General features: G+C 40.9%; 1 protein-coding gene across 1 annotated transcript; it reads left to right on the top strand.

The window, feature by feature from the left end:
* Nucleotides 1-69: 69 nt before the first annotated feature.
* Nucleotides 70-25,442, top strand: LOC306706617 (ADAMTS-like protein 2; the record flags this gene model as incomplete). The annotated part of the gene is made up of 20 exons (XM_079173760.1): nucleotides 70-162; nucleotides 4,635-4,724; nucleotides 4,949-5,049; nucleotides 10,970-11,045; nucleotides 12,741-12,843; nucleotides 13,215-13,360; nucleotides 13,491-13,614; nucleotides 16,587-16,667; nucleotides 17,016-17,191; nucleotides 17,305-17,692; nucleotides 18,578-18,634; nucleotides 19,039-19,393; nucleotides 19,770-19,870; nucleotides 22,222-22,348; nucleotides 22,609-22,822; nucleotides 23,819-23,974; nucleotides 24,074-24,244; nucleotides 24,367-24,543; nucleotides 24,783-24,936; nucleotides 25,086-25,442. The coding sequence occupies 20 exons, from the start codon at nucleotides 70-72 to the stop codon at nucleotides 25,235-25,237; spliced, it is 3,042 nt and encodes a 1,013-aa protein (XP_079029886.1). The 3' UTR covers nucleotides 25,238-25,442.
* Between the last annotated feature and the right edge of the window lie 507 nt (nucleotides 25,443-25,949).

Genomic DNA, 25,949 nt, shown 5'->3' with positions numbered 1-25,949 from the left:
TGGAGGAAGGAGGCAGAGAGAGAGTTTGAGGAGGGGTGAGGAGGTTAGAGCCCGGGACATGAATGAACCATGTTCGGTAACGGAGGCTTAGCTCTCACGGTTTTCTCTTTTCTCCTACTACACATCCCGGTTCTCCCGCTAACGAACAACCGGCCCGTTAAGGTAAATAGCTCGAGGAATAGCTGCTTGTTCTCATCTCAAAGCTGTGTCCATTTGCAAAATGCTTCAAAGTTATTTTATCTGGGTAGTTTGCTCCAGCGGAGAGAAGTTACTCACAAGTGTGTCACTTTGCTTCTGTCCTGCTTATCATCTAGCTTTCACCGTAATAACATCACAGGCTCATTTTAAATCCGGCTAAGATATTAACGCAGCAACGACATTGTGTGAGCTGAAGTCCAGTCCCTGGAGTGGTTCGGGTTTCGTGAAAACATTTAACATAAAGTGTGATTGTGTGTGTGAAGGAAGGCAAACCGTTAACACATGCGGGAACGTAACGGATTGTTGAGTTAAAGCTAGTGGTTGTTTGGATGCATGTTGCATGAAGGCTCGTTAAAGGGCGGTCTGAGACGTGTTTACATGAGACGAGACACACACACACACACACACACACACACACACACACACACACACACACACACACACACACACAGTGAGATGACATCAGCTGTGTACATTATGAATGGTGATTCTTCCTCCAGATCAAATGAACATGACCTGTGTGTGGTTTGTCTGAATAAGCAGACCATAATACCTCGTGGGGGGTTCGATGTTGGGTCTGTGTCTCATACTTCTGTTTGTTGGTTGGTTGTGCAGTTAAAGACAGCCGCTTTGTTGACCTTCACTAAAAAACAACCAACATGCTTCACACACAGTGCTTCACTGTTTGGTTTGCTTTTATCAGAGCTGATCCCCCTTCAAGAGCAGCAGCGATCTTTGTTGTATGACTTGTGGGCAAGTGTAAAGTGTAAATGAATGAACTGTGAGGAGATTGCAGGATAGACACCTCTGCCTTCACATCACATGACTGAATGAGCATTTGTCCGCTCTCTTCACTGTGAGCTTCAACCAGCTGACAGACAAACTCACCGATTGATCTTCTGTCTGACCAAAAGGCCGACAGTGATTATAACTGTTCAGCTCAGTACAGACAGACAGCCTCTCTGGGTGTCTTGGGGTCTCGTGGTTGAAACTCTAAACAGATGCACTACCAAAGGCTGTGCAAACAATTGTTAGCAGACTCTTTTTGTGAGCAGCATTCACAGTTCTTCTTCTGAACCATAAACACTTCTTGGTTTCTATGCACGTGAATGGACTGAAAAATTGAGCCCCGGAGAGGAAATGACACATATTTTTCTGTTTAGCACTGTTTTTATCATTCTGGCCAATGAAAGATAAAAACACACATACTGTGATCAAGAGGGCGGGGTTTCTGGATGTGAGGCTGAGCTGTGTGGATGAAGTTGACGACACATCAAATTGATGACAACAGTCACAAAAAAGTTGGGTAGTGCTCTCATCAACTGGCATGACATCTAAAAGCCTTTGTTGGCAAAGACTTATGAAAGACATTGTCTTTGCATATTGTTACACTCAAACACCATGCACCATAGCAAGTGAGGCAATGCTTTCTATTTAAACGCTTGCATTTATTGTGTTGTTTCCATCTCTGAGTTTGAAATTACAGTTTTCAATGCACCAATATTTCAGATGGAAATCTAATGAAAATGTATCAGCTATTATAAAAAAAGTATAGGTGTAAAGTGCTAAATGAGAATTTTCTATATCAGTTGTAGTGGAGTGATGTCTACTGGAGCAGAGAAGGACGCTGTCCCTCTGTTTGTGTTGTAATCTGAGTTTCTCTGTGCTTTCTAAAAGCGGTCTTGCCGTGCATGCATGTTAGTGCACGTGAGTCTCTGTGTTGAGCACCACTGGCTAGCTGATCTCCTCTCTCTGCACGGCGCTGTTACAGTGGTTACCGCTGATAACGTCGTCCAGACCAACAGACCCTCTGGTTGCCCTCAGCTTCACACTTTTACCATTGTTGCCTTTGTTTTTACTGTGTGTGCTATTAGCACCGTTAGCTTCTGGCTGCCAGCTGAAGCCGTCGCCATGTTGAAAGCCGTGTGGAGGCATTCCCTCTATCATGAATGTGCTCAGAATTTGGAATGTAGCACCTTTTAAACACATTCAAATCAATAATATGGTGACATCCATCCATGAATCATTGTGCAATCTTTAGACCAGGATAAAGGAGGCGTGTGTGGAGCCACAGTCCTCACCATAGCACCATATCAATGTGTTAATTACAGAATAATGACATACTGTGCAGGACATTTTACAGTTGAAAATTAAACATGTCAGGACAAAAATGACACTGTTTCTATATGACCATAAACAGCTATACTGCTAATATTTGCTTATTATATCGACCTTGCTAATATCTACTAGTCTGTACTTCCTACTTTCAATAATTTTGTGATTGAGCTTCGCAACATTGTTGATAGTTGATTCATAAACAATGTTATAAATGGCCATTTCTATGTCGATTTGTACAATAGATGTGAACACAGTGTAGGTCAGCACTGTCACTTATCCCAGCATGGGAAGGAATATGGTACATTACAGGTTGTGTTAGAGGAGCTTCCTTCATCCTAACCCTCGAACCACAGCACCTCACAGAGGTGTTACTGTGCTTCTGGGATTGACCTCCAATCCAACAAACACGTAATGGTCACTGAACTATAAAAATGCAATGCAACCCCCTACCAAAACATGGAAGTGTCTTTTAACTTATAGTAAGCAACTATTACTGTCTATTTTTAGCTCTCTAATCATACAAATATCCCCCCACACACAATATAGAGATGTGTGTGTTTATGTGTTGAATTAGCCAGAGGCTAATCTGACAGTCAGGAGCCTGTGTGGACTTGTTTAGGACCCTGTTGAGACAACACAGTAGACTTGGAGCCTTGGTCTTTTGTGTGTGTGTGTGTGTGTGTGTGTGTGTGTGTGTGTGTGTGTGTGTGTGTGTGTGTGTGTGTGTGTGTGTGTGTGTGTGTGTGTGTGTGTGTGTGTGTGTGTGTGTGTGTGTGTGTGTTTTGTCGGGTTGAGGGATTAAAATATACCACGTTACTGAGACTTTAAGCATATCACATCATTCGGATACATTGCAAACCAAATCTCCTCTTCCAGCTTGACGTTGGGCAGATTTTCCTCAATTTTAGAATTTTATATTAGCTAAAATGTCACACACACTACAGTTACTTTGAAGTATACCTGGATATGCATATGTTTTAAGAACCTATACAATTTTAATACAGATTGTAGTGATGAACCTCTCCTTGATGTTCTCATTTGGCAAGAAACAGATGTTTGACTGATGACATGACGAACCAATTTTTTGGTATCCAGCATTTATACTTGTGGTTTTCAATAGCAGCCATCCAAAAAAGTGAATTAATCGGTGCAAGACTAATTAATGAATCCTTTCATAGAGCATCGGGTAGTTTTCCTAAGACTAACAAACCTGCATAGAGTATTTAAGTTAACGCTAACTTTATGTTTCACACGGGACACTAACACCTGGGTGAAAGTCCGAAAGAAATATGTTTCCTTCCAAACATAATTGATAATGCAGTTTTGTTGTATAGGTGACCAGGCTGCAAATACATAGAGCTGTTCTTTTTAAACCCCAAACACAGACTTTCTCTTCTGCATTAATAATGTGCTAGCTAATAGAACAGCAGATACATGTTGTAGTTGGTTAGGTACGGTTACTTTAGACCAGGGGTGTCAAACCCAAGGCCCGCCACGTCATTTTATGTGGCCCGCGAATCCGGCAGCAAAAAAAAATCATTTTTTTAAAATTAGACTTGATAATAAAAATATCCCCATAGTCAAAATTATTAGATAGAAAGTCGAAGTTATGAGATTCTTTAACACAACAGTCATAGAAGCAGCTCTTTGGCTGGTTACTCTACATTTGACATGTAAATGTATTGTGAGTACATTGAAGACGACTTTAAACGTGGCTTTACAACACATGAAATACTTCACGTGGGATTGTGCAAACGCACCCTTGAAAGGATTTTAAGCTTTGAACAAAGTTATTGTAATAACTTGTTTGATATTTGTCTTTGCTATTTTCTTTAAAGGTTTGATAGAGTAATGTGGGTTTCTTAACCCTAAATTAAAGGGATTTGTTATAATAACAGAAATGTGCTTAAATATATTTTTACATTTATATAACTACATGTACAATATTTTTACACTTGAATAAACAATAATCAAATGCAGAGACAGTTATTTACCAATATGTTAGGAGTAGTTACAGTTACACATTTACAACCGGCCCTTTGAGGACGACCGTGATGCTGATGTGGCCCAGAGTGAAGATGAGTTTGAGACCCCTGCTTTAGACAGTGAACTAAAGGGTCAGTTAAACTAAATGCAAGATTTATTTTCACATTTCTGAGATATCTATATCCACATATATGGACAGATATATGATATCAGCACATCCTCCCTTATACATGTGGGTCACAGGGTACAATGATCCATGTTTATGTGTGTGTGTGTGTGTGTGTGTGTGTGTGTGTGTGTGTGTGTGTGTGTGTGTGGTGTGTGTCTGCCAGGACAGAAGTGAAGGGAGGTTGGAGCAGCACAACATCCGTCTACAATCACACAGCTTTGGAGGTCAGAATGTCAGACAGACAAGCAACAAGGTACTGTAATCACACTCATACCCTGGCACACGTTTAATGTTTCCTTGTCTCACCTTTGACATGTAATGTAAATGTAATTTGTGTTTGACTGTAAAATATAGGAGACTCTTCATCTTTGCAGATAGAGCCAGTTTAACCACACTTTGATATGTCATTCCTCTCCCTAGTGGAAACGATACGCCACACCAGTTTGCTTTTAATGGTTGTTGTATATTTTCTCCCAGGAGGTGTTTCAGTGGTGGGGAGAGTGGTCCAGTTGGTCCTCTTGTTCCAGGAGTTGTGGAGGAGGAGTGAGGAGTCAGGAGAGACACTGTCTGATACAGAGGTGTGTGTGTGCATGTAAAGAGGAGAATGAGTTCTATGTTACTCTTCTCTCTGAATGTTTTGGTTTGTACAATGAGGGGTGCAAGTGCATGTGAACGTGACCAACTAATTTAGCCCCCGTGGCAGCTCAAACCAGGCCCATGTTGGAGGCATTATATTGGGGGGGGGGGGGGGCAACATGTTTTCTTTGTTACTATCTGCCTTTGTCTTTTGTTATTTACTGAGGCTATTAAAAAGGTTCAGCTTTTGTGTGCAATGCCACTACCAAACATATTGTCAGATGTGACCGATGTGGAGTTTGGTCTTTTGCTTTAAATAAAAAGGCCGTCCTGAATCCTATGAAAGCTTGTCGGGACAGCTGCTCCACCTGAGGCTGTGATTTACAGCCATGTTACAACAGCTAAGGTTTGTTGTAAGACATGACGTGGAGCAAAAATCACTGTATCTCTCGGGGCTTACTGCTGTTATTAAACAGTTACTACATATATCTGGCAAGATTTTATGAAATAAACACACAGCTACAACATTTTATTGACAACACATTATCATTTTTTCACCAAACAATATAGTTTTAATCATTTAATTTTTCTTCTGTTGGGGCCAAAACTGTTTGCTCTGTGAATTATGCTCTTTTTGTCTCTGTTAAAATATTAATTGTTGAAGGAAAGAAGAAAAATATGAATATATAGATGACTCTAAACTTTTGAACGGTGTATCTACTACCATCAGTAACTGTTATGCTCACTTTCCGCTCACTTTTGCCAGTTATTTCATTTTTGTTACAGTGTAGAACGCTCAGCACTTAAACAAAAATGAAATCGCTAGAAATGAACAAACGTAGCAGGACAAAGGTCTGCCTCCATCTGTTTGTGTGAATTCCTGGAGAAGCATAGTTTATAAGTTGAACTATTCATTTATACCAGGTTCTGATGATGGCTTTGTAATGCCTTAGGTATTTATACTTTACTGTCATATCAGTCTCAGAAAGACGTCTGTACTGAGAGAAACAGGATCTCTCATGACATGCAAGTAAAGACAGGTAAACGTTACCTCCTTGCCTGAGTCCTTATTAAAGCCTCTCAGACTTGAATGTTTCGTTATCCGTCTCTGTGTGCTCATCAAACACTCATACGGAGGACAGAATAAGAGTGCGGCAGGAATGACTCCTAAAACCTACAAATGAGTTCTCATTTTTGCACCTCTGCTCCCATTTGTAGCCCAATGATAGCTTTTTACTTCTGGCGATTGCATTCACGGTTCCAAAGTCATAAAAGTGGTGTTCATTTGTGATGATTATCTTGCTAAAGATGTGTGCAAATCATAAACTTGTGTTTGCCACAGAGCTTATTTGCTGTAATAATCCAAAATCCAATGGAAAAATCCTATTGGCAACCAGTGTGATGCTAAATGTCAGGGTTAGCCATCAAAATCTGTCGTCCCTGCACCACAGCGTAGCCTACTCCTGACCGTTCTGGTCCAGTTGGATGATCAGATCTGAAAACAGTGAGTGGACCACATAGTCTGTTTAATGGACCCAGCTTTGTTCAACTTCTCTCTCATTCATTTAGGCATGTCTCCTTTGTTTTTTAATCTTACTCCTCTATCTGCTCCATCTCTTCCAAAGACTTATCCATGCTCAGACCATTCTCACAATTCATAACAAAATCTGATATTATAACCAGAAGTGCAACTGCTTCGCATTGAGAAGAACAACGCCCCTTCGCTGTAAAATAATCACAACATATCATGGACTGAAGTCAGCTATTGCTTTTATAAAATGGTCATCAAATATTGCCATATAAAAGTTCCATTTTAAATGTATTAATAAATAATCATGTTAAAATAGGCCCTCTTGTGCTGGCTGCCTGCTGTAGAATGGCAGTTACTATGAAACTTACATTAGCTGCTAGCATATATCTTTTTCATCACGGGCTAACATTTAATTGATTTCATAATTTTGCTCTTTATTTACATTAATGGTATGTTCCCATTTATTGTGCAACACCTGAAAACTGTCCTGTGTCAGTAGGATGACTTTGATAACTGCTTGTGCTTGTGGAGGTGTGTTGCTTGGGGTGGCAACGATGTTACCCCACTTCCTGGGGTCCCTGAGTTTCGGTTGTCAATAGCTCTAGAGAGAGGTGTCATCTTGTGTTAGATCCTGACCCAGCCGGTCACCATGTTAGGAAATGTAAATCATTATCAAGTTACGCTGCATGACATCATTAATATGAAACTGGACTCAACGTACGGTCATTATTTTTGTTTTCACACATCTCTGCCAACTACAGCTATGTGTGTTATAAGAGGCGGTCAAAATGGGGGAAATGGAATAGCAATTTTATGTTAACATGAGCCCTAAAATAGCACTTTACCGTCTCTCCTCAATAAACAGGACCTCAGCCGCACCACTCCACCCACCCCGGTGCAAGTGGGTTTGTTTGGAGCCATTTGGCTTTGTGCTGTCAGGAAAATAGAGCCCAACATTTTAAGAATGAAAGATACAATTTTATGTTAAAAAGAATCAACGACTTGGATATTTGATGAGTCATTCATATCTTGTACACACAGTGTACATGTAAAGACATATAGGAAACAACACAGGGTGGAAGAGTGAGTAGAGACGTGGCCATACACAAAGGAAAGTTAGGTAGTGTTGATAGAATGTGTGTGTTTGTAGCCATCTCGTTACCTTTGACCTCCCCCTGTCAGACTTGCGGAAATGTCTGTCAACTGAGATTAACGCCACTCTGCCCTCACTGTTGGCCTTCTTCCCCCTCCTTCCCCCTACTTTTCCTGTCTTTGTTATTCTCCTTCCCATTTTCGCCCCTTTTAACCCCTTTCTCTCCTCTTCACTTCTTTTTTTCCACACTCTTCTCTTCTTCTACTACCCTAACCCATTCACTTCTTCCTCTTTTTGCCTCTCCTGCTTTTTTCCACTCCTCTTCCTCTCCTGCCCCACACTCATCACCTTTTACCAATTAGACATGACACTCTCACACAGTGACCTCTTGCGCACCTCTTCCTGGAGTCTCTCCTACTTTACCGTCTTAACAGTGTAGGAGGATGGGCTGACGAAAGAGAGACACAGATAGATGGTGGAGGTGTGTGTGTGTGTGTGGGGGGGGGGGGGGGGGGGGGTGCAGTTAATATGGTAATGAAAGACAGAGGCATTAACTCCTGTAGGTCCGTCTCCGCACACACACACACGCACACACAGACAGAATTGGCATAATGTTAAACATAAACTACAGCGTTCTTAGACAGATTTGTCTTGGTACATTTGTTGCAAACACATGTTACGTGTTGCGACATTTTGTAAACGTGTAAAGTTCTGAGACCCTTAAGATGTGTTGCCATCAGCTGGTTTAAAGTGAATTAAGAGGTCCTTTCTATTTTACTGTCAAAAAACACATTTGAGTAGTTGTTGATCAGATGTTTCCTCTGAAGACTTGACTGTACAAACCGCATGTAGTCACACAACCACAATAGAACACGTAATGACATTTGTACTCTGTAATCTGACTTTTAAACTGTGTAAAGTTAGCAGTCCCATGGTACCTCAACTACATTATCATGTTACCTTTCATCATTCATTTGTTAATAAAAGTACTCTAGAGTTAGTTATGTTGGAAGTTTTTATCGAAAGCCACTTAAAATAAGTGCATTCAGCCAAGAATCATGCATGTGCATCAACGTCTTATGCTGAACTGCTTCAACTGATACATTTAGAACTAATAAGACATAGAGAAAGAAACGGCCACTCGTAGTGAGGGAGGAGCTAGCTGGTTGGCAGTAGCACAGCGTAGCGAACCGACTGGGATGTATGGTTTGACCATATCTGGAATGTAGGTAAGTATTTAGAAGGATTTAAACAGCAACAGGAAGTCAGTGCACGGTGCAGTGGAGAGGGGTAATATAGGAGAACTTGGGTATGTTGAAGACCAGCCAGGCTGCTGCATTCTAGATGAGCTGCAGAGGTCGGATGGCACATCCAGGTCCACCAGCCACAAGGATGTTGCAGTAGTCCATGCGTGAGATGACAAGAAGTGACTTATCCTTCTGATGTCTTGGAGAATAAATCTACAGCGAGAATGAGTTGTTGGAGAGATGTTGGCAGAGAAGGACAGCTGGTCATCCACTATCATATCCAGGTTCCTTGCAGTCCAAGGGGACACCACAGACACTGACATCTCAGTGGTGATGGAGATGTCACGGGCGGGAAAGAAGAACAGCTTAGTCGTGTCACGGTTCAGCTTCAGGTAACAGAAACAAAGAAAGACAAACTGACAAAAAGCAAACAAAAGACAGAACTATAAATACACAAGAAACTAATCAGACAACAAGACACAGGTGGGCTGACATGAGGGTAGGCTGAAAGCTGATTGGTGGAAGAAACAAAGGGAACACAGTAAGGTTGACGAAACTAATACAACACAGGTGATACACAGAAAAAAGGAGGGAAAACCACAAAGACAGGAAGTCAAACAAACACAAGAAGCAGGGTACTTCAAAATAAAACAGGAAACGTTTGTGGTTGGTTACATTTCTTCCTGTTCTTTTCTTCACCCTACATTTCCGAACACCCACTGTAGGTGACGATCAGCAACTTAAAATTAGTCACAGAGATGCTAAGTAGGGGAGACTAACCTGCGGATGCGTTGGCAGTAAAGGATTCACGGATCCAGTGACTTTTTTGTGGAGTTTTGTGAGTTTATTTGTGGACAACAAACAAACTTTGGTGGTGGATAACATACAGTCATGAGTGTTCAAACTCGCTTTCTCCTTGGTGTACAAAGGGGATCAACAGCGTCAAACAATGACAATAGTAGTGTAAATAGTGTGAATAGCGTGTAAATAGCGGTCAACAAAAAAAAGACCCCCTCTCTCACCCCCTCTCCTTCCATTCATCAAACTAAACTACGGAACAGCATATATCCCCATTGCTATCCCCAACACCACGTGACTCAATTACCGGAAGTGACATAAAAGGGTGTACAAAATGACACAAGCCATACCTGGCTCCTACACCCACTAAGCCTCAACTGGCAGGCCACAGCTGCGGTGCAGGAATGAGTGGGGACATCCAGCTTTGGATGACGTAAAAGTTAAAGTTTAGGTTAAATGCATCAATCTGGTGCACTTTGATTGCTAAATTAAGAGGTTCGATCTTTGAAGAAGTTTGTTCTCTTGTTAACAATTTAATCATAAACACATTGGTTGTATGGATGTGAATGGTGATGAAACAGCATAAAGTCACACCATCAAAGCATGGTAAACAAAATGGGGTCTGCGTTTCAAGATGGGTCGGGTGGGTTGTCGACATCGCTGCAGACCCTGATGCACTGAGGACCGTGTTTAGTTGAGCTGAGATCTGGGGACTGTGAAGGCCATAGCATATGCTTCACAACATTTTCATGCATATTATTCCCTCGCCAGCTTTTCCTTGCAGCCTGGAGGAACAGCCACTGTTACAGCCTGGTCAGTCAGTGCTGCCCTGCTGCTATGAAATGATCAATGAAACATCACAAAAACGAGACTTTTAAACAGTGACGTGACTGAAAATGTTGTAAAAAAGCTGTGAAATAGTTTCTGCGATGGATTCATTTGAGCTGGAAAGCCTTCTGTCAACCTTACTAGACTCACCCGTCTTGTTAGCAAAGACACAACTGGGGAAATTGTTTTTATTCAGTTCTTGACCAGAAAGTACAAAATATGAAGTAGTATCTGACTTACGTATCATTGCTTACTCTTGCTAGACCAAACCAAGGAGACAAAGGCCATTACCCTCTCTCCGATGTGATACTGGGATGATAGTGTATATATATATATACTGCCTTATTTTATATATCTTGTGTGTTGTCTATGTTATACAGTACATTAAACAGCTTGTGGTATTCTGTATCCTCTCTCTGTCTCAGGCTGTCCACAACCCAGAATGTAAACAGTTCATATTGTGTTGGCTCTCCGAAACAGTACCAGCTCTGTCCAAACCAGGTATGATGCTACATTGATGTTGATACCATAAAAAGGAGTACTCCATTGAGTCCTCAACCATAGAATACAGAGGTAAATGGAAGAAATTAGTAAGAAAAACTAACAAAGTCTTTAAAGGGTGACTTCTGTATTTTTCAACACTCAGCTAAACTTTCTGTAGTCTAAAGCAACAAACTCTGCTTTGCCGGCACTCACGTTTCCACTGTTGTCCTCCAGCAAGCGTCACCTTGCGAGATTTCAGAACATGACTTTTCCTTGAGCAAGACTCTCTCCATAATGTTGTCAGACACTTATAATAATCTCAGCCTCTCAGTGACCAAAATACACATTTTTAATGGACGTAAATGATGGAGCCAGTTTACCCCGATAAGGTTTAATCTGGAGCCTACAGAGCCTTCGCTCAATACTGGACCAATTACAACAATTGTTTGTTTCCTTTTAGTCAGCTGGACACAAAGACATGGGGAAATAGGGTCCAGGTTGAAATATATTAGCCTCCTGCGCACAACGCCCCCAAATTTGGGGGCTCTCTGGCTCAGAGGGGCTAGCATATACTGTCGAAAAAATGTACATATCGAGAGCTAAAAAAATGCATGTATACATGTTATATACCAGATTAAACAGCAACATCTGGGCAACACTATCATGTAAGTCACTTCTTACACACTCCAAACACAACTATACACGACTAATACAAGCAACTAGAAGATGTACCACAATATCACGTATTTGTCGCCACAAGTCTGCGAGCTATGCACTCCACTTCAATTTTCCATCACAAAGCCAACGGCTACACGGCCGAGCAATACATCGCAGAGCTTGAGAATTCGACACAGAATCTAGAGATATCTTCAGAATTTCTCTCCGTGAAACCAGTACAACGCTGTGAGCAAACAAACGCCAGAACAACAAACCACTTATCCAAAAAAAAATCCAAGCAGGACCTTACCTTTACGAAGAATCACGAAAAGACCGGCATAATTATCCGTTTGCCAGCTAAACACTGCTCCTACGTATGTCCTGTGTCTCTCTCCTCTGTTTCCTGGTGAAAGGGGGGTCAACCTAACTTGTGGGACCCAGGGGGAAGGGGTCAGACTTTTGGCGACTTTTGCCAAACTGCTGTATTAGGTTAGATTGAACACTATTAGTGATACAACAAGTGAAATATATAGTTATATAGTATATACAATTAGAATAGAACAGCTGCAACAGCTGGTTCCAAAATGAGAATTTGGCTTGACCTCGCGTGACCCTTCGTACTGAAACCTCTACATCTTTGGCTTGCTTCAATTTATCAAAGACAAATCTTTTTTGTGAGACTACTGACATGTTGAGCTATGATTTGGGAGAGGTTTTAGGCTTTCAGCTGCATTATTTCAAATAAATAATATCAATAAAAATGCTTTTATTTACAGGCGAACCTGAACATTTTCAATTTGAGCTGTGTGCCATCTTCATTTTGTATTAACCAGTAACATATACACTGATATTTACACATATGATCAAATCTCACAAGTGTTTCTGTCATTATAACATCACAATTATTCAAATAGACCTTGTAGTTAGAGATTTACACTCTTTCGTATGGGTATGAAATTTTCGAGCAGAGGCCTACAAATAGGGCTAGAGTTTATTAAGCTGCAGGTATCTTTTTCTGTATGTGTTTGTGTGTTCTGTTGTGTTGTGTTTTTTCAGCCCTGTCCCAGCCCCACTGTGAGCTTCAAACAGCACCAGTGTTCCCAATTCAATTCTAAAGCCTTTGGAAGAAGCTACTACCAGTGGATACCGCTTTACCCTGGTATGATATCAATCTATGGTCTTAGTCTTTCTTCCAGCCTGTCAGGTATCAATCTTGAACACAGTCGAGGCCTCCCTCCATACTCTTCTAGCTATCTCTGCTGGACATTAACATTCACACCGTCTTGAATAAATGAAAGTCAATTGTAAAAAAATCTTCTGATAATCGTTGAGTTTATATGATATTTCAGTCTTACTAAGCCCAGCAGGTGGTCGATGAGTTAAAGCTGCACAAGGCAACATTACATTTGGCCAATCCCAAATGATAACCACATGTAACTCAATTAATATTGTAGACTTCATTGCACAGAAATCCTTTATTATGATGTCACTGAATTAAATATCTTTTGAAATATGTAATTCCCTGTGTAGCTGATTACATCAGCATCTCCAATAAGCCATGTGACCTGCAGTGCACAACCATCAGTGGTGAGAGACAGCTGCTAGTTCCCGCCCACGATGGTACATTCTGCCACGATGCCAAATACCATGGAGTCTGTATAGAGGGAATATGTCAGGTAACCCGACAAGAAAATGACATGTTATTTTTCTGTAATAAATCATTCATGATTTTACTCTCATTCATAGCGAATGTTTCTTGTTGATGAGAAACACTGTCTGTAAGAGTGATCCTCTAAATGTCTCCAGCCTGTAGGTTGTGATGGGGAGCTGTACGGCAGTAAGACGGTAGACAGATGTGGAGTATGTGGAGGCAACGGGACGTCTTGCCAGCGCATCTCTGGATCATACAGGAAGGCACTCACACAGTTAGGTAACACACACACACCAGTAGACAGATGTGAATAGAAGTATTCATTATGAAGCATTATCATTAATGTCTGGTGTTGAATTTGGTTACACTGGCACAACAACACTAAATTCTCTGAATTCACATTCTAATTTCTGTTTCACTGAAAGTCAGCTGCTGTTTTAACTGGGCCCTCAGAAACCTCTCATCAAGTTTTACTGTAATTATTAATTACAGAATATCTTGACATACTGGCGGGATGACAATGTTATAGCTTCATACAGAATTTGACTTTTATATACTGATAACTGGAGTCCATCTTAAAGCATCAGTTAGTTGAAATAGCTTTCATTTTGTCAACGATTTTAGATCTAGTCTCAGTCTTTATTTATTTCATTTTTAGTCTACAAAAACGTGTTAGACATTTAAGTCTTGCCTTAATCAAAGAAAACTATGAACATTTCAGTCTAGTTTTAGTCAAGACCAAGAATGAGTCTTTTAAACTTCAGAAAAACTGGTTTAAATGATTTATTATCCATTTGATTTTAGGCAAAAAGAACTGGATCTAAAAATGATCCACAAAATGACATGTGTGTTTAAGAATGCAGATTGGGGGTCTGCTCTGATGTTATTCCTGAAGCAACATTTGTTTTTGGCCTTCATGTTGTATTAGACTGTGTTCTATTCACAAGTGTTTATAATTATTTGTACTACACAGTCAGAATATGGCCTGGAGCCAATCCAAATTTATGTATCAATTATACTGAGCATGATTTATTATAGACAGCATGTTTAACACTCCAAATTAAAGAAATGTGTCGTTAAACAAGATGTTGATGTACCCAGTTCAGCTTTTAAGTTCAGCCCCTCATATGCAAGCAAGTTGTTATGAAATGCTAGTAAAACATCACATTACACCACCGACATTTGTACTGAAGTTGGTGTAAGTTAAAAAGCAACATTATTAATTCTTATTACCTCCATTTCAGTGTAGTGTGTCATGTTGGTAGTAATCTTCCCAGCAGTATTGTAGCTGCATGGCTTCTCTCTTAACAATACGGTTATTACACACTTCTTCTCAACAAGGCGTTACATTTGAAGAGGGTAGAAAAGGCACAGGAAGAGAAATGTGCAGCCATCCAATGGCAAGGAGATTTGGATTACATGATTGTTTGACAAAAAAACACTTTATGTAATTGATTTAGTCTTGTTTCTCCTCCATAAAAAAGAGATTTTATGATGGTTTGACTTTTAAATTCTGTTTTTGTCACCTCTTTGTGCATCAACATAATTCTATGGACATTTAGTCACAGGTATTACCTTTTTTCTGCCAAAGAGGTTATGTATTCTGTTTCTTTTGTTGATTTGTTTGTCTGTTTGTCAGCAAGATTACGAAAAACCTACTGGCACGATTTCCATGAAACTTGGAGGAAGAAACCTAACCCTAACCCTATTTATTTGCACCCGATTGAGTTGAATATGCATCTAAAAATCTGGATGTTCAATCAGTGCTGATGTGGTCCACTGAAGAAGTAAATCCCCAATGCGTGTTTTATTGACCAATAATGCTGATCTGTCATACTGCAGAGCCATGCCGGCTGTGCCTGTGTGTTCCAGAATGCATTGCGCTGGATTGACGATTTTGTTACTTCTGATAAATAAACAAAACAATATTCTTACACCCAAACAGAACAAATACAACTGTACACCTTCTGTAATTGAGTTTCTCTTTTTCACCAATCTAAGGCTGGCTTAACTGCCTTCAAAAAACACACTTCATTCAAACTGGATAGAAACTAAACTCACCAAAACCATTAATCTGTTAGTCTTTCCACTATTCCAACAATCAGCAACAATCAGTTTGGTCAAAATAAATCTTTAATTTACAGGCTAAGATATGAAAATATGCCGTCTCTACACGCTGTATTTTCCTGCTGTATCTCTCTTCTGCCTGTGGAGCAGCTGCCCTGCTTCAGAGACAGACCAATAAATTAGAAAAATACAAAGACCGCCCCAAAATCATCCTGTCAGTCTCGGTTGTCTTCTCCAGTTTATCCTTCTGAAGATTGTCTCCAGCACACTCAAAAGACCAGGTTTTAAATCCTGTGAGAAGCCTGTTTTCACACTGAACCTTTCTGTTTTATTTCTAAATTATTATTATTTCAGTTTATAGTTGCCAATTGGTTAGGTTAGACAACAAAAATACTTTGTTAGGTTTAGGCAATACAAATACTTGGTTAGACTTAACAAAAATATCCAAAGCCACATATATGTGAGCCCAGGTCTGGTGCATGTTTGGCTACCGACTCCTGGGTGCTCATAGTAAATGTCTCGTCTTCGTCATGGAAAGAAGGTTGTTGGATAATATATTCACAATTGTATTAAATTATAATTATTATATTATAACATAATAATAAAATTGTCACAATATACAAAAAACATATTTTTTTCAGTCTACTGTTGTGGTATCTATCCATATAGATCGTTTTGGTTTTGTCTGTTTTTGACTCCCGGGTCAATACAATTGAGAATACAATCAATGATTATCAAAGCATCTAAAAAAGACAAGTTATATCTTGCTTTAGGAAACACTTTTAATGAAACTTCAAATCTGTGGATTATCGTCACTAACAGGTGATTGTTTTTTTCATGCTTTGACCACCAAAAAACATTTTCCGTCATTGTATTGGGGCCCCAGCCTGAACACACAGTATAAAAGCTAAATTATGGTGAGATACCACGATTAAGTGGAAATGTTGGAAAATACGTTTTTTGTGATTTAGGTGAACTGACCCTGCAGAAGCTGAGGTGGAATTGAGGTTATGCATACTGTTGATCTAAGCTTCCTGGTTGTGTCCCACCAGAAACACGTTTGAGACATTTAAGTCTGTCTTTTGTTTACTTTAGTACACACATTTGTTACACTGTTCCCTGATTATTCTTTCACTACTGACAATGCCTGTGCCTGTGTGTAAAGTAGGTGTTTTTGTCATCAGGCTATGTGTTAATCACCAACATCCCAGCTGGAGCTTCAGACATTCAGATCATAGAAAGACATAAGACTGAGAACATCCTGGGTGAGAACCTACAGCTTCTTTTAGGTCAATAACCTGAGTATGAAATCAACAGATGTAAAGCAAAAAAAGTATCGCTGTAACAGTGGTTCTAGAAAGTTTTTATTATATATATATATATATATATATATATAGGCCTATAGGCTAAACATGGTCTGGACTTATATTTGTACTGACTGCATAGAGATCATTTGGATCTTGTTTGTCTAACGAAACAACAACCAGTAACTATATTGTTAGTACCACTATTTTGAAATTGACTAATCTCTTTAAGGTTATTTTGGGGGTTTTGACCCAGTTTTGAATATTGCTGTCTTAGTCCCTCCCCCTGATGTCTCCTCTCCTATCTAGCCCTGTCAGATGAAGCTGGTCATTTCTTCTTCAACGGAAACACTGTGTTTGACAATCCACAAAACTTCCATGTGGCAGGAACAGTGATTAAATACCGACGCCCAAGCAATGTATTCTCTGATGGGCTGGAGTATATCATTGCCCAGGGACCAACACTTCAGGGCCTGAATGCTATGGTAGTAAACACACACGGGACAAGTATATGTGTGTCTCATTTTGCTACAATAAAATAATGGGTTCAGTTCCAGTATGAAATATTGAACCTGTGATTTTCTCTTTGGACATGAAGTACTACAACCTGAATGGGAAGCTCCCCCACATCACCTACGAATACACGATCCATCGCACATCTCATGACATCACTGCTGCTGAAGACATCACAGCAGGCCCCTCCCATCTTAACCTCACCTATAACGAGGTAAATGAGGATGTCGGAGGGGATCAACTTAGAGCGACCAATGGGACATCTGTCCATCACTACAACAGCCAGCTGGGAGCTGATGACCAATCAGATGTCCAGCTGCAGGAAGAAAAGGAGGAGGAAATCATTTGGGCCATCAGGACACCCAGCCCCCCGCCGCCGGCAGCCATGTTGGTCTACAGGCCGGCGGATGTCACCAGTCATGTATTCAGTCATAACGATGTCGAGCGAGGACCTCCAGTACCGGCTGGCTACCGTGAGTCACAGATTGATCTGTCTTCTACTAATTGACTTTTTTGACTTTAGACTTTAGACTTTTTTGAAAATGATAACACATTTGTACAGAGAAGCTGCCAATAGACAGGGTTTCAGTGGTGATTCTTCTATTAATTAGTCAGCTTTGAAAGCTATGACCATTTTAACTCCATGATTGGAGTTAAAATGGTCATAGCTTTCAAAAGCAATGATGAGATTGTTCTTGTTTCATATATTCAAATGATTGATGATCATATGAAACAGGCTTCTTTGTTTGTTGGAAGCAGAACTGAAGTCCGTCCAACACTTCCAGAGCAAGATATCTTGACTACTGGCTACTACCACAGTTTTGTTGCACCTAGTTTTATACCAATGTACTCGACACAACATAGCAACGGCTGAGCTGGTGGTTAGCAGTTAGCGGTGCTAAAAGTACAAATGGTGCAAACAATGGCAATAGTGCTGACAGAGCAAACAGTGTTAATAGGGGGAGGAGATCGCCATGACGATGCTGTGTGGGGCTCAACAGAGAGACTCACATGCACGGAAATGCACGAGCAGCCGGCCCAGCTATGTACACAAAGCTCAGGGAAGCTCGGGTAACCACACAGAGGGAGACAGACTTCATTCTCTGCTCAGGTAGACATTAGTGCACTATATGATAAGCTATTATTACCAGTATATCATCCTGGCTAATTCATTGGTCCAGCTCTACTACCAATGACAGGAAAGCTGGTGTAACTCGCCATTTGTTGGATTTAGAGAGTTATAAAATGTGCCCCCTCTCATGCTTTCAGAAACAAATCTCTTTTAGTCCAGGCTGTGTCGGTCTGTCGGTGATGTGTGTATCTAGCTATTTGTTTAATTTGTTTTTCTGTTCATTAAGGAAGTTCCTCTAACTCCATTGACGAGCCATCCACTGCTGATGACAACACTCTCCTTGGTAGGAGAGACAAATTAAGCCTCAGACCTCTTTGTGTTGAGTGTTTGAATATCTTGAGCAAAATAAAACATCAAAACATTTCTTTTTTTATGCTATGCTACACAGGGAAATGTCATGACAATGGATATGATATTTCTTTCCAATAATATTTGTAGATATTAAAATAATTATTAGCTGGTGTGAGATGGGCCTCTATATGGCTAATCCTCCACACAAAGGGATTGAATAGGACATAGCCCGACTATCTCTATGATGTTCAGTACCTGTTTCTTGACTTCTGGCCCCTGTGTAAAGACAAGAGGCCATAAAAATCCCATTCAAACAGAGAAAAAATAAGATATCATAGTCTTAACTATATTGCAATAATATCACCAGTACATAACTGTTAATGTCCAAAATATCAGGATGTTTTAAAACCCCTACATTCATTTGTTTCTATCCATTCACAGGTGGTCAGAGTGCCCTGCCAGAAGATGCCCCCTATCTGCTACTGGAGGACCTGCATTACAACCACACACACTCCCTCACAAACACACACTCTGTGGAAAGCACACTCCCTGATCCACATTCACCAGCAGAAACACACATGCAAACGTTGTCTGACACAGACACAGAAACACAGTTGGAAATGCTCACAGTTACTGACACACACTCTGTTACACACACAGACACAGAGACTGGCACACACTCAGACACACACACTGCCATCTTGGTACAGCTGCAACAGGTGCCTGCAGTCCAGGCAGCCAACACAGAGAGGTATGAGGCAACAGCTGTGGAATACAGTACATGCATGAAGGGAACTGTCATGCTATAAGATGGCATTCAGTACACACTTATGCCACATAATAATTTACGGCTTGTTACACTTTCATAATCATGATCATCATTCATTCTCTCTTTGCTTACAGCTTATAATTTACAAGACTTTATATGAATTGAATGGCATTAATGATTCTAAATCTCTCCTGCAGGCCGTGTTGTTTCCCCTCATTTTTAACATTACTGTCTTAACTTTCCTTTTCTCCTGACAGTATCCTAATGATTACCTTACTGGGTTTTTATAAAATGAACCAGAAAACAATCAGGATTAAAAAGAATGTGCCTACCTTTGTCTGTTTCTGTCTCTCTCCAGTAATGACTTTGACGTGGGTCTGGACCCAGACATTAGTCTGGCAGACATGTATCGCTGGAAGGTTTCTGCTTATGCTCCCTGCAGCTCGACGTGTACAACAGGTAAACACATTCACAACATGCACACAACGACACCAATATGATAATTAGTTATCTTTTTTTCTTTTTTGACGACACAGCTTTTGAAAGCTGTTGGCTATAGAAAATATGAGCGTGGCTGGTACTGTGAGGCTCACATTGCATATCAGGACTCCTCAGACAGAGTACCAGACCACAGTTTAATTAAACATTGCTCTAAATCAGTGTGCAGGTAATCACAGCGACACTTCATTTAAGTCTCATTGGTGAAACTGATTACAAGGTTGTTTTTTGTTTGTTTGCTTGTATGTTCCTGTACAATGTCAATGTATCAACATTGACGACATTATACAGGAACATTCTGTATTCTGCATATAGGAACATGCAGGAACAAAATATGATGCATTATTATTGATTGAACTATCCAGCATTATTTTAGAGTTGAAAGCTCCACCTTGAACAGAAAGACTTGTTATGTTGCAGATCCAGATTTTACTCACAGATACAACAAATACAATATGATGCATTATTGTTCATTAAATTATTATAGCATCATTGTTTAATGGAATGTCAGGCTAAAACTCACTTTTATGTAAAACTTACAGTGTAAGAGGTAAAAGGCAGTGTCGGGCCGTCAGGGCCTGCAAAGCCTTCTCTGCTGCCCTAAACAGAATCACAAATACACTACATGTATCATAATTTATAAAAATATTTTTCCCATTATCTTATTTTCTGATTGCACAGCTACTGTGTTCCTCAGTTGCTCTGCTTCCAGTGCAGCTTGTATTAAGTAGAGCTTTTATCCAATCAGATTTCACCTCTGTGTCTCTAGGTAAGAAGCGAGGCCCCAGGCCTGCAGACTCACAAGTGCCTCCATGTTCAGTTTAAGTGAATGGGGACGATATTGTTGATTGGCATAGTCTTCAACCAATCAGATCTTTAGTTTAACATTCTTTGACGGCCAGAGCGGCCTGCAGGCCTACAGCTACGTCAGCATTAGCAGCAGCGCTGCAGTGAGATTCTGATTGGTCAGTGGGCGAGCACGTGACTATTTTGAAACGAAATTTACAGCAGAGGCTTAATCGGAGTAGTAAGACGAGTTCAAATTGAAAGATACATGAAATTATGATATTTTTTGCATTTAGTTTGGTGTAGATTTAAATTTTTTTTACCTAGCTTTGTTTTTTAACACTCAATGGCTGAAACTGAAAGATAAACGGATTTGTGAGTTGGGATTTAACCGCGGGGATTAAACTCTTTGTCAACAAAGAAAGGAGGATGTGATCAGCATTTGGTAAGTCAACTGGTTCGTTTTTTTACATCTAATATCTGAATGGCCCTTGAGTGTGTAGCAGAATGCGTGTTACTGCTGTTGTTTTTCCGTTAAGCTAGTTAGCCTAGCCTCCCGGAACACTTGCGGGGCATCAGCTGTTTTTGTTCCGGTTCAGAGGTCACACAGACCGCTGTCTCCTAGTGAGCGCAGAAAACATTATATTTCCTCAAATTTAAGCTTCTGTATTTTCCAAATGCACTAGTATTATTCAAAAGTATTGTTCGGTTTGTAAGCCTCGTACCAAACGGTTTAATACAAATACGTAACGTTATATAGTTACAGCCCAAGAAACGAATAATAACCCTAGCTGTGGCGCCATCATGTGGTTATAAGGTGGTGTTTCAGCAGTGAAGGCCCAGGTATAAAATGCATGGCTTGCCACTGGTAAAAGGCATTGAACATCACGATCATATGTGTGTAGCACTACAAACATTTGTTTCTTTACTATGTCTAATATAAAAATCAAACAGCTGAGAAAACAAGCGTGTTGGAGGAAATGTGGCCATACAGATTAAAATGATGCACAAATATTTTGGAGTTTCCCCAAAACAGAACCATACTGGGATAGAGTGAATACAGCATTGAATGAGCTAGGACGTAATGTCAACAGATTTTATACCTGGGCAATATAACTAAAGAGCGCTGAAGGAAAATAATGACTTGGTCAAAATCATACTCACAACTGGCAGGATTAAAAGGAAGATGGTTAGATATAGTACAGAAAACATTTGTTATGGAAAAAAATTTAAGTGAAAGAAGATGATTTTAACAATCAAGAAAAAAAAATAATTAGGTTTATAAATGACGACATAGGCACTGTATAATCTCATACGTAAACAAACACTACAGGCAATATCGAGGTCAGCAGAAATGTTTGGGGTGATGACCATAAATGGACGATAAGTCGACATAGTGATTATTGTGACAGGTCTAGCCCGACATCAGCTGCAACATACATGTACATTGTTGATCTTTCTCTGTGCTCTGTGCGCTCTCTGTTAACATTGTGTGTGTGTGTGTGTGTGTGTGTGTGTGTTGCCAGGTATCACCACTAGCTACGCCCTTTGTGTTCGATATGACGGCACTGAAGTCGATGACAGTTACTGTGACTCTCTGACCAGACCTGAGCCCACACATGAGTTCTGCACTGGGAAGGAATGTCCTCCAAGGTACTGCCCTTACTCACTCACTGACTGACTGGTCTGCTGAGCTAAAACCCTGAAGTGGAAGTCTTCAGACTTTGGCACAGTTTCTTTTGCAAATGGCAAAGAAGAAAGAATGAATGTAACAAGAATGTCATACTGGTTAGAAATTCAAAAAGCATTAACAGAAGTAGGAATGACATCTTTTAATGTGACTGAAATGGTTTTAAACACCAACTGTATCTGAAAATGTTATTAAATGTCTGACCATCTTGCTTCCTCCTCAGATGGGAGACCAGTGGTTGGAGTGAGTGCTCTCGAACCTGTGCAGAGGGTGTTCAGTATCGTACTGTGCGCTGCTGGAAGATGCTGTCGCCCGGCCTCGACTCATCTGTCTACGATTCACTTTGTCTGTCACATGATCTTCACAAACCAGCCAATAGAAAGGTCTGCCTTGGCCATAGCTGCGGACCCCAGTGGGAGGTGTCTGAGTGGTCCGAGGTAACACACCAAGCCACGTTGCAATGTTTCTGGAGTGGGTGTGCAATGTTACTGTCAATGTTGATGGCTAGTAGTTTCATTGTACCATCTTGAAGTCTTGAAATCTGCTATTGTTGTTGTCAAAGTGGCAAAAACACAATACCAAGAACTGCCAGCATGCATTCTGTATTGGAATTGAACCCTTAAGACCTACAACTGAAAAAACACAAACAATATCATAGTCATATCCCTGGCACCCATCCATTCATTTTTGAGTCGTTAAGAGAGCTGAATGCAGCCCAAATGTCTCCAGAGACTCTCCTGCTGCTCCTCAAGGATCTAAGGGCTCTTGGCCCAACTAGGACGTTTAATCCTGGTTTTTGCAAGCGGCAACCTGCTGAGAGATGAAGCCAGTGACAAAACAGTTCCTCAAATGGCAAATTGATGCTGGCTCTGAAAGCGAGTCACTCACCATTGACCTCCATAAAGTTAGGCTGTCTCGTCACTGCCAAGATGGCGACTCACTCTGAGCTTCACTTCGCTCACACCTGATTTTTGAGGTGTTAACTAAATGAGGTACCGTGATAAAACACACCAATGCTTGTGTTCATTTTGACATTCCTCACCAAATTGATGAAAATGTCATGGCATGAAAATGATTCAACACTGCATCTACTGTTTTGAATCAGTCTTGCTAGGCCAATGCTGGCATAGAATCAACCGATTGAGACTTATCGACGTCATGAAATTGATATAAAAAATAATGATACCATCATCTAATCAGAAGCCAGCGAATGTCACTGAGCAACTCTTGCTCCACACGGCAACCTGTAACGTGTACTAAAAATCTTGAATTCAAATTGTACAGTTTTTATGCCGTTTTCTGCATTATTGATCTTCTTTGTGTGTACATAATGTATGTGTGTGTGTGTGTGTGTGTGTGTGTGTGTGTGTGTGTGTGTGTGTGTGTGTGTGTGTGTGTGTGTGTGTGTGTGTGTGTGTGTGTGTCAATGTTAGTGCTCGGCCCGTTGTGGCTCTCGGGGTGTCTGCACTCGGGAGGTCCGTTGTTCCATGGAAATGAGACTATGTAACAAGTCTTCTCAGCCAATAGAAAGTCAGGAATGTGAAGGCCCGCCCTGTGACAGAAGATGGACAGTTTCTGACTGGGGACCTGTGAGTTAACGACACTCACTCAGCTTCAGCATGGTGTACATACACGCACGTCAATGAAAGGGTTGCATTTCCAATAAAAAATGTCTGTGCATGTGCCAGTGCTCCGGTGTGTGTGGAGAGGGAAGGATGGTCCGTGCAGTAACCTGTCGATCATCAGGAGGGGTAGTGATGTCAGAAGAACAATGTGACCAGTCGCTGCGCCCGCTGGCCATCTATCCCTGTGGGGACAGAGATTGCGCCCCCCACTGGGTGGAACAGGAATGGCAGCAGGTAAACATTTAAAGAAGCAGTCGTCGGAGCTCTTTGTTAGAGCATATTTTTGGCTGGTGGGGGAAATAGTATTTCTTCGAGACCAGCAAAATCAACGTTCCTTGTTTGTTTGTGTGTTCCAGTGTAATGCTACATGCGGGCGCGGGGTGCGTCACCGTCATGTGGTGTGTGTTGGGCTGGAAGGTGGTGTGTTCAAAGAGTTTCCAGACAGCAGTTGTGACCACACTAACAAACCAGAGACCAGCTCCTCCTGCTTTCAGAGACCCTGCTCCAAATGGTTCACCACATCCTGGTCTCAGGTAACTTTCTGTCTGTCCGTCCGTCTGTCTGTCCGTCTGTATGCCTACTCACTGATGTACAGTACATAACCACAAGGATCTCAATTGTATACATTACTGCACCTTCATAAATATTCTGTGTGTGTACGATGTCAATTAATGAAATCTTGTTTTGAAGGTCCAGCTGTATTTGGACTGAGTGTCTGTAGGTCTGATCATCAATAATATGTAGAGAAAAATGTCCCCTCATGCCCCCTCAGTGCAGTAAGACCTGTGGGAGTGGCGTCCAGGTTCGTGAAGTGAAGTGTTACCAGGGGGAGGAGCTGGTAACCAGGGGCCACAGCTGCAACTCTGCCCTCAGGCCAGAAGCCCGACAGAGCTGTGAAATCCAGAGCTGTCCGACGGAAGCACCAGGTACAAAAACAAACATTTACTGTAGCTGATGCAACGTTTCAGCAAGCTCCATCAGCGGAGGGTAGATAAAACATCAACGTGAGAAAGTGTTCTTTTTTATATTTTCAACATATTTCATACTTTTTTGTGCTTTTTGTGTGTTTATGCAGCAGCAGCCCCAGCAGCGTCAGTAGTAGTGGTAGAAGACTTGTGCCAAGACAAACCAACAGCTAACTGTGCCCTGGTCCTAAAGGTGAAACTGTGTTCCCACTGGTACTACAGAAAGGCCTGCTGCCAGTCCTGTAAGGCACCCAGACCCTGAAGTCATTACTGTAACCTCTCACCTCAACCACTGGTACCAAAGGTCACATTACATTCGTATTGGTGCTACACAAAAGCCTGCTGCTAGCAATGTAAGGCCTTACTACATTCATTTTAACCTTGTAACTCTTCCTCCACTGATGTCAAAGGTCAAGCTGTGGTCACTGGCTTTACCTTCTACCTGTCAATGTTATACCTTTAATCTTGTTCCCTCGCACAGAGATTTTCTTCTGAAAGTAAATCTGTTTTTGTATGTTGTAGTAGTACTATCTCTACCAACGATAACCAATCACGAGGACAGTTCCTGGGGTAAAAACCCACCCACCTCTGTGTCCATCACTGCATGTAACTCCAATTCCATTTTCAAAGTGATGCAACCTAAAGGGAATGTCTGTAGTCTATCCATTCCCTCACTTCTTAAAGGCACAGTATGGATATTTTCAAGTGGGTTCGTATCAGGTACTTTTCCATAGTCAGTGTATTGACTGTAGTACCAGCACGAAGCAAAGCAATGTACTTCTGTGGACGGGGGCAGCAGCAAATGATGTATTTTAGCCACCTAGAAAAATCCATGTCGGTTTAAGTGTATGCTATATTTAGAATATTTCCGCTGGTTTACCTTGCCTTGAGACAACTAAAGAATACATGTTTACAACGGGGACCTGAAGCTGTTAACTTTGCGCTTGCCAAAGCCACCAGACTATTGAAAACTG

The sequence above is a fragment of the Pholis gunnellus genome (assembly GCF_910591455.1).
Source record: "Pholis gunnellus genome assembly, chromosome: 14".
NCBI lineage: Eukaryota > Metazoa > Chordata > Actinopteri > Perciformes > Pholidae > Pholis > Pholis gunnellus.
Note: the sequence above shows the minus strand (reverse complement) of the source record. Positions and strands in the feature narration are given on the sequence as shown.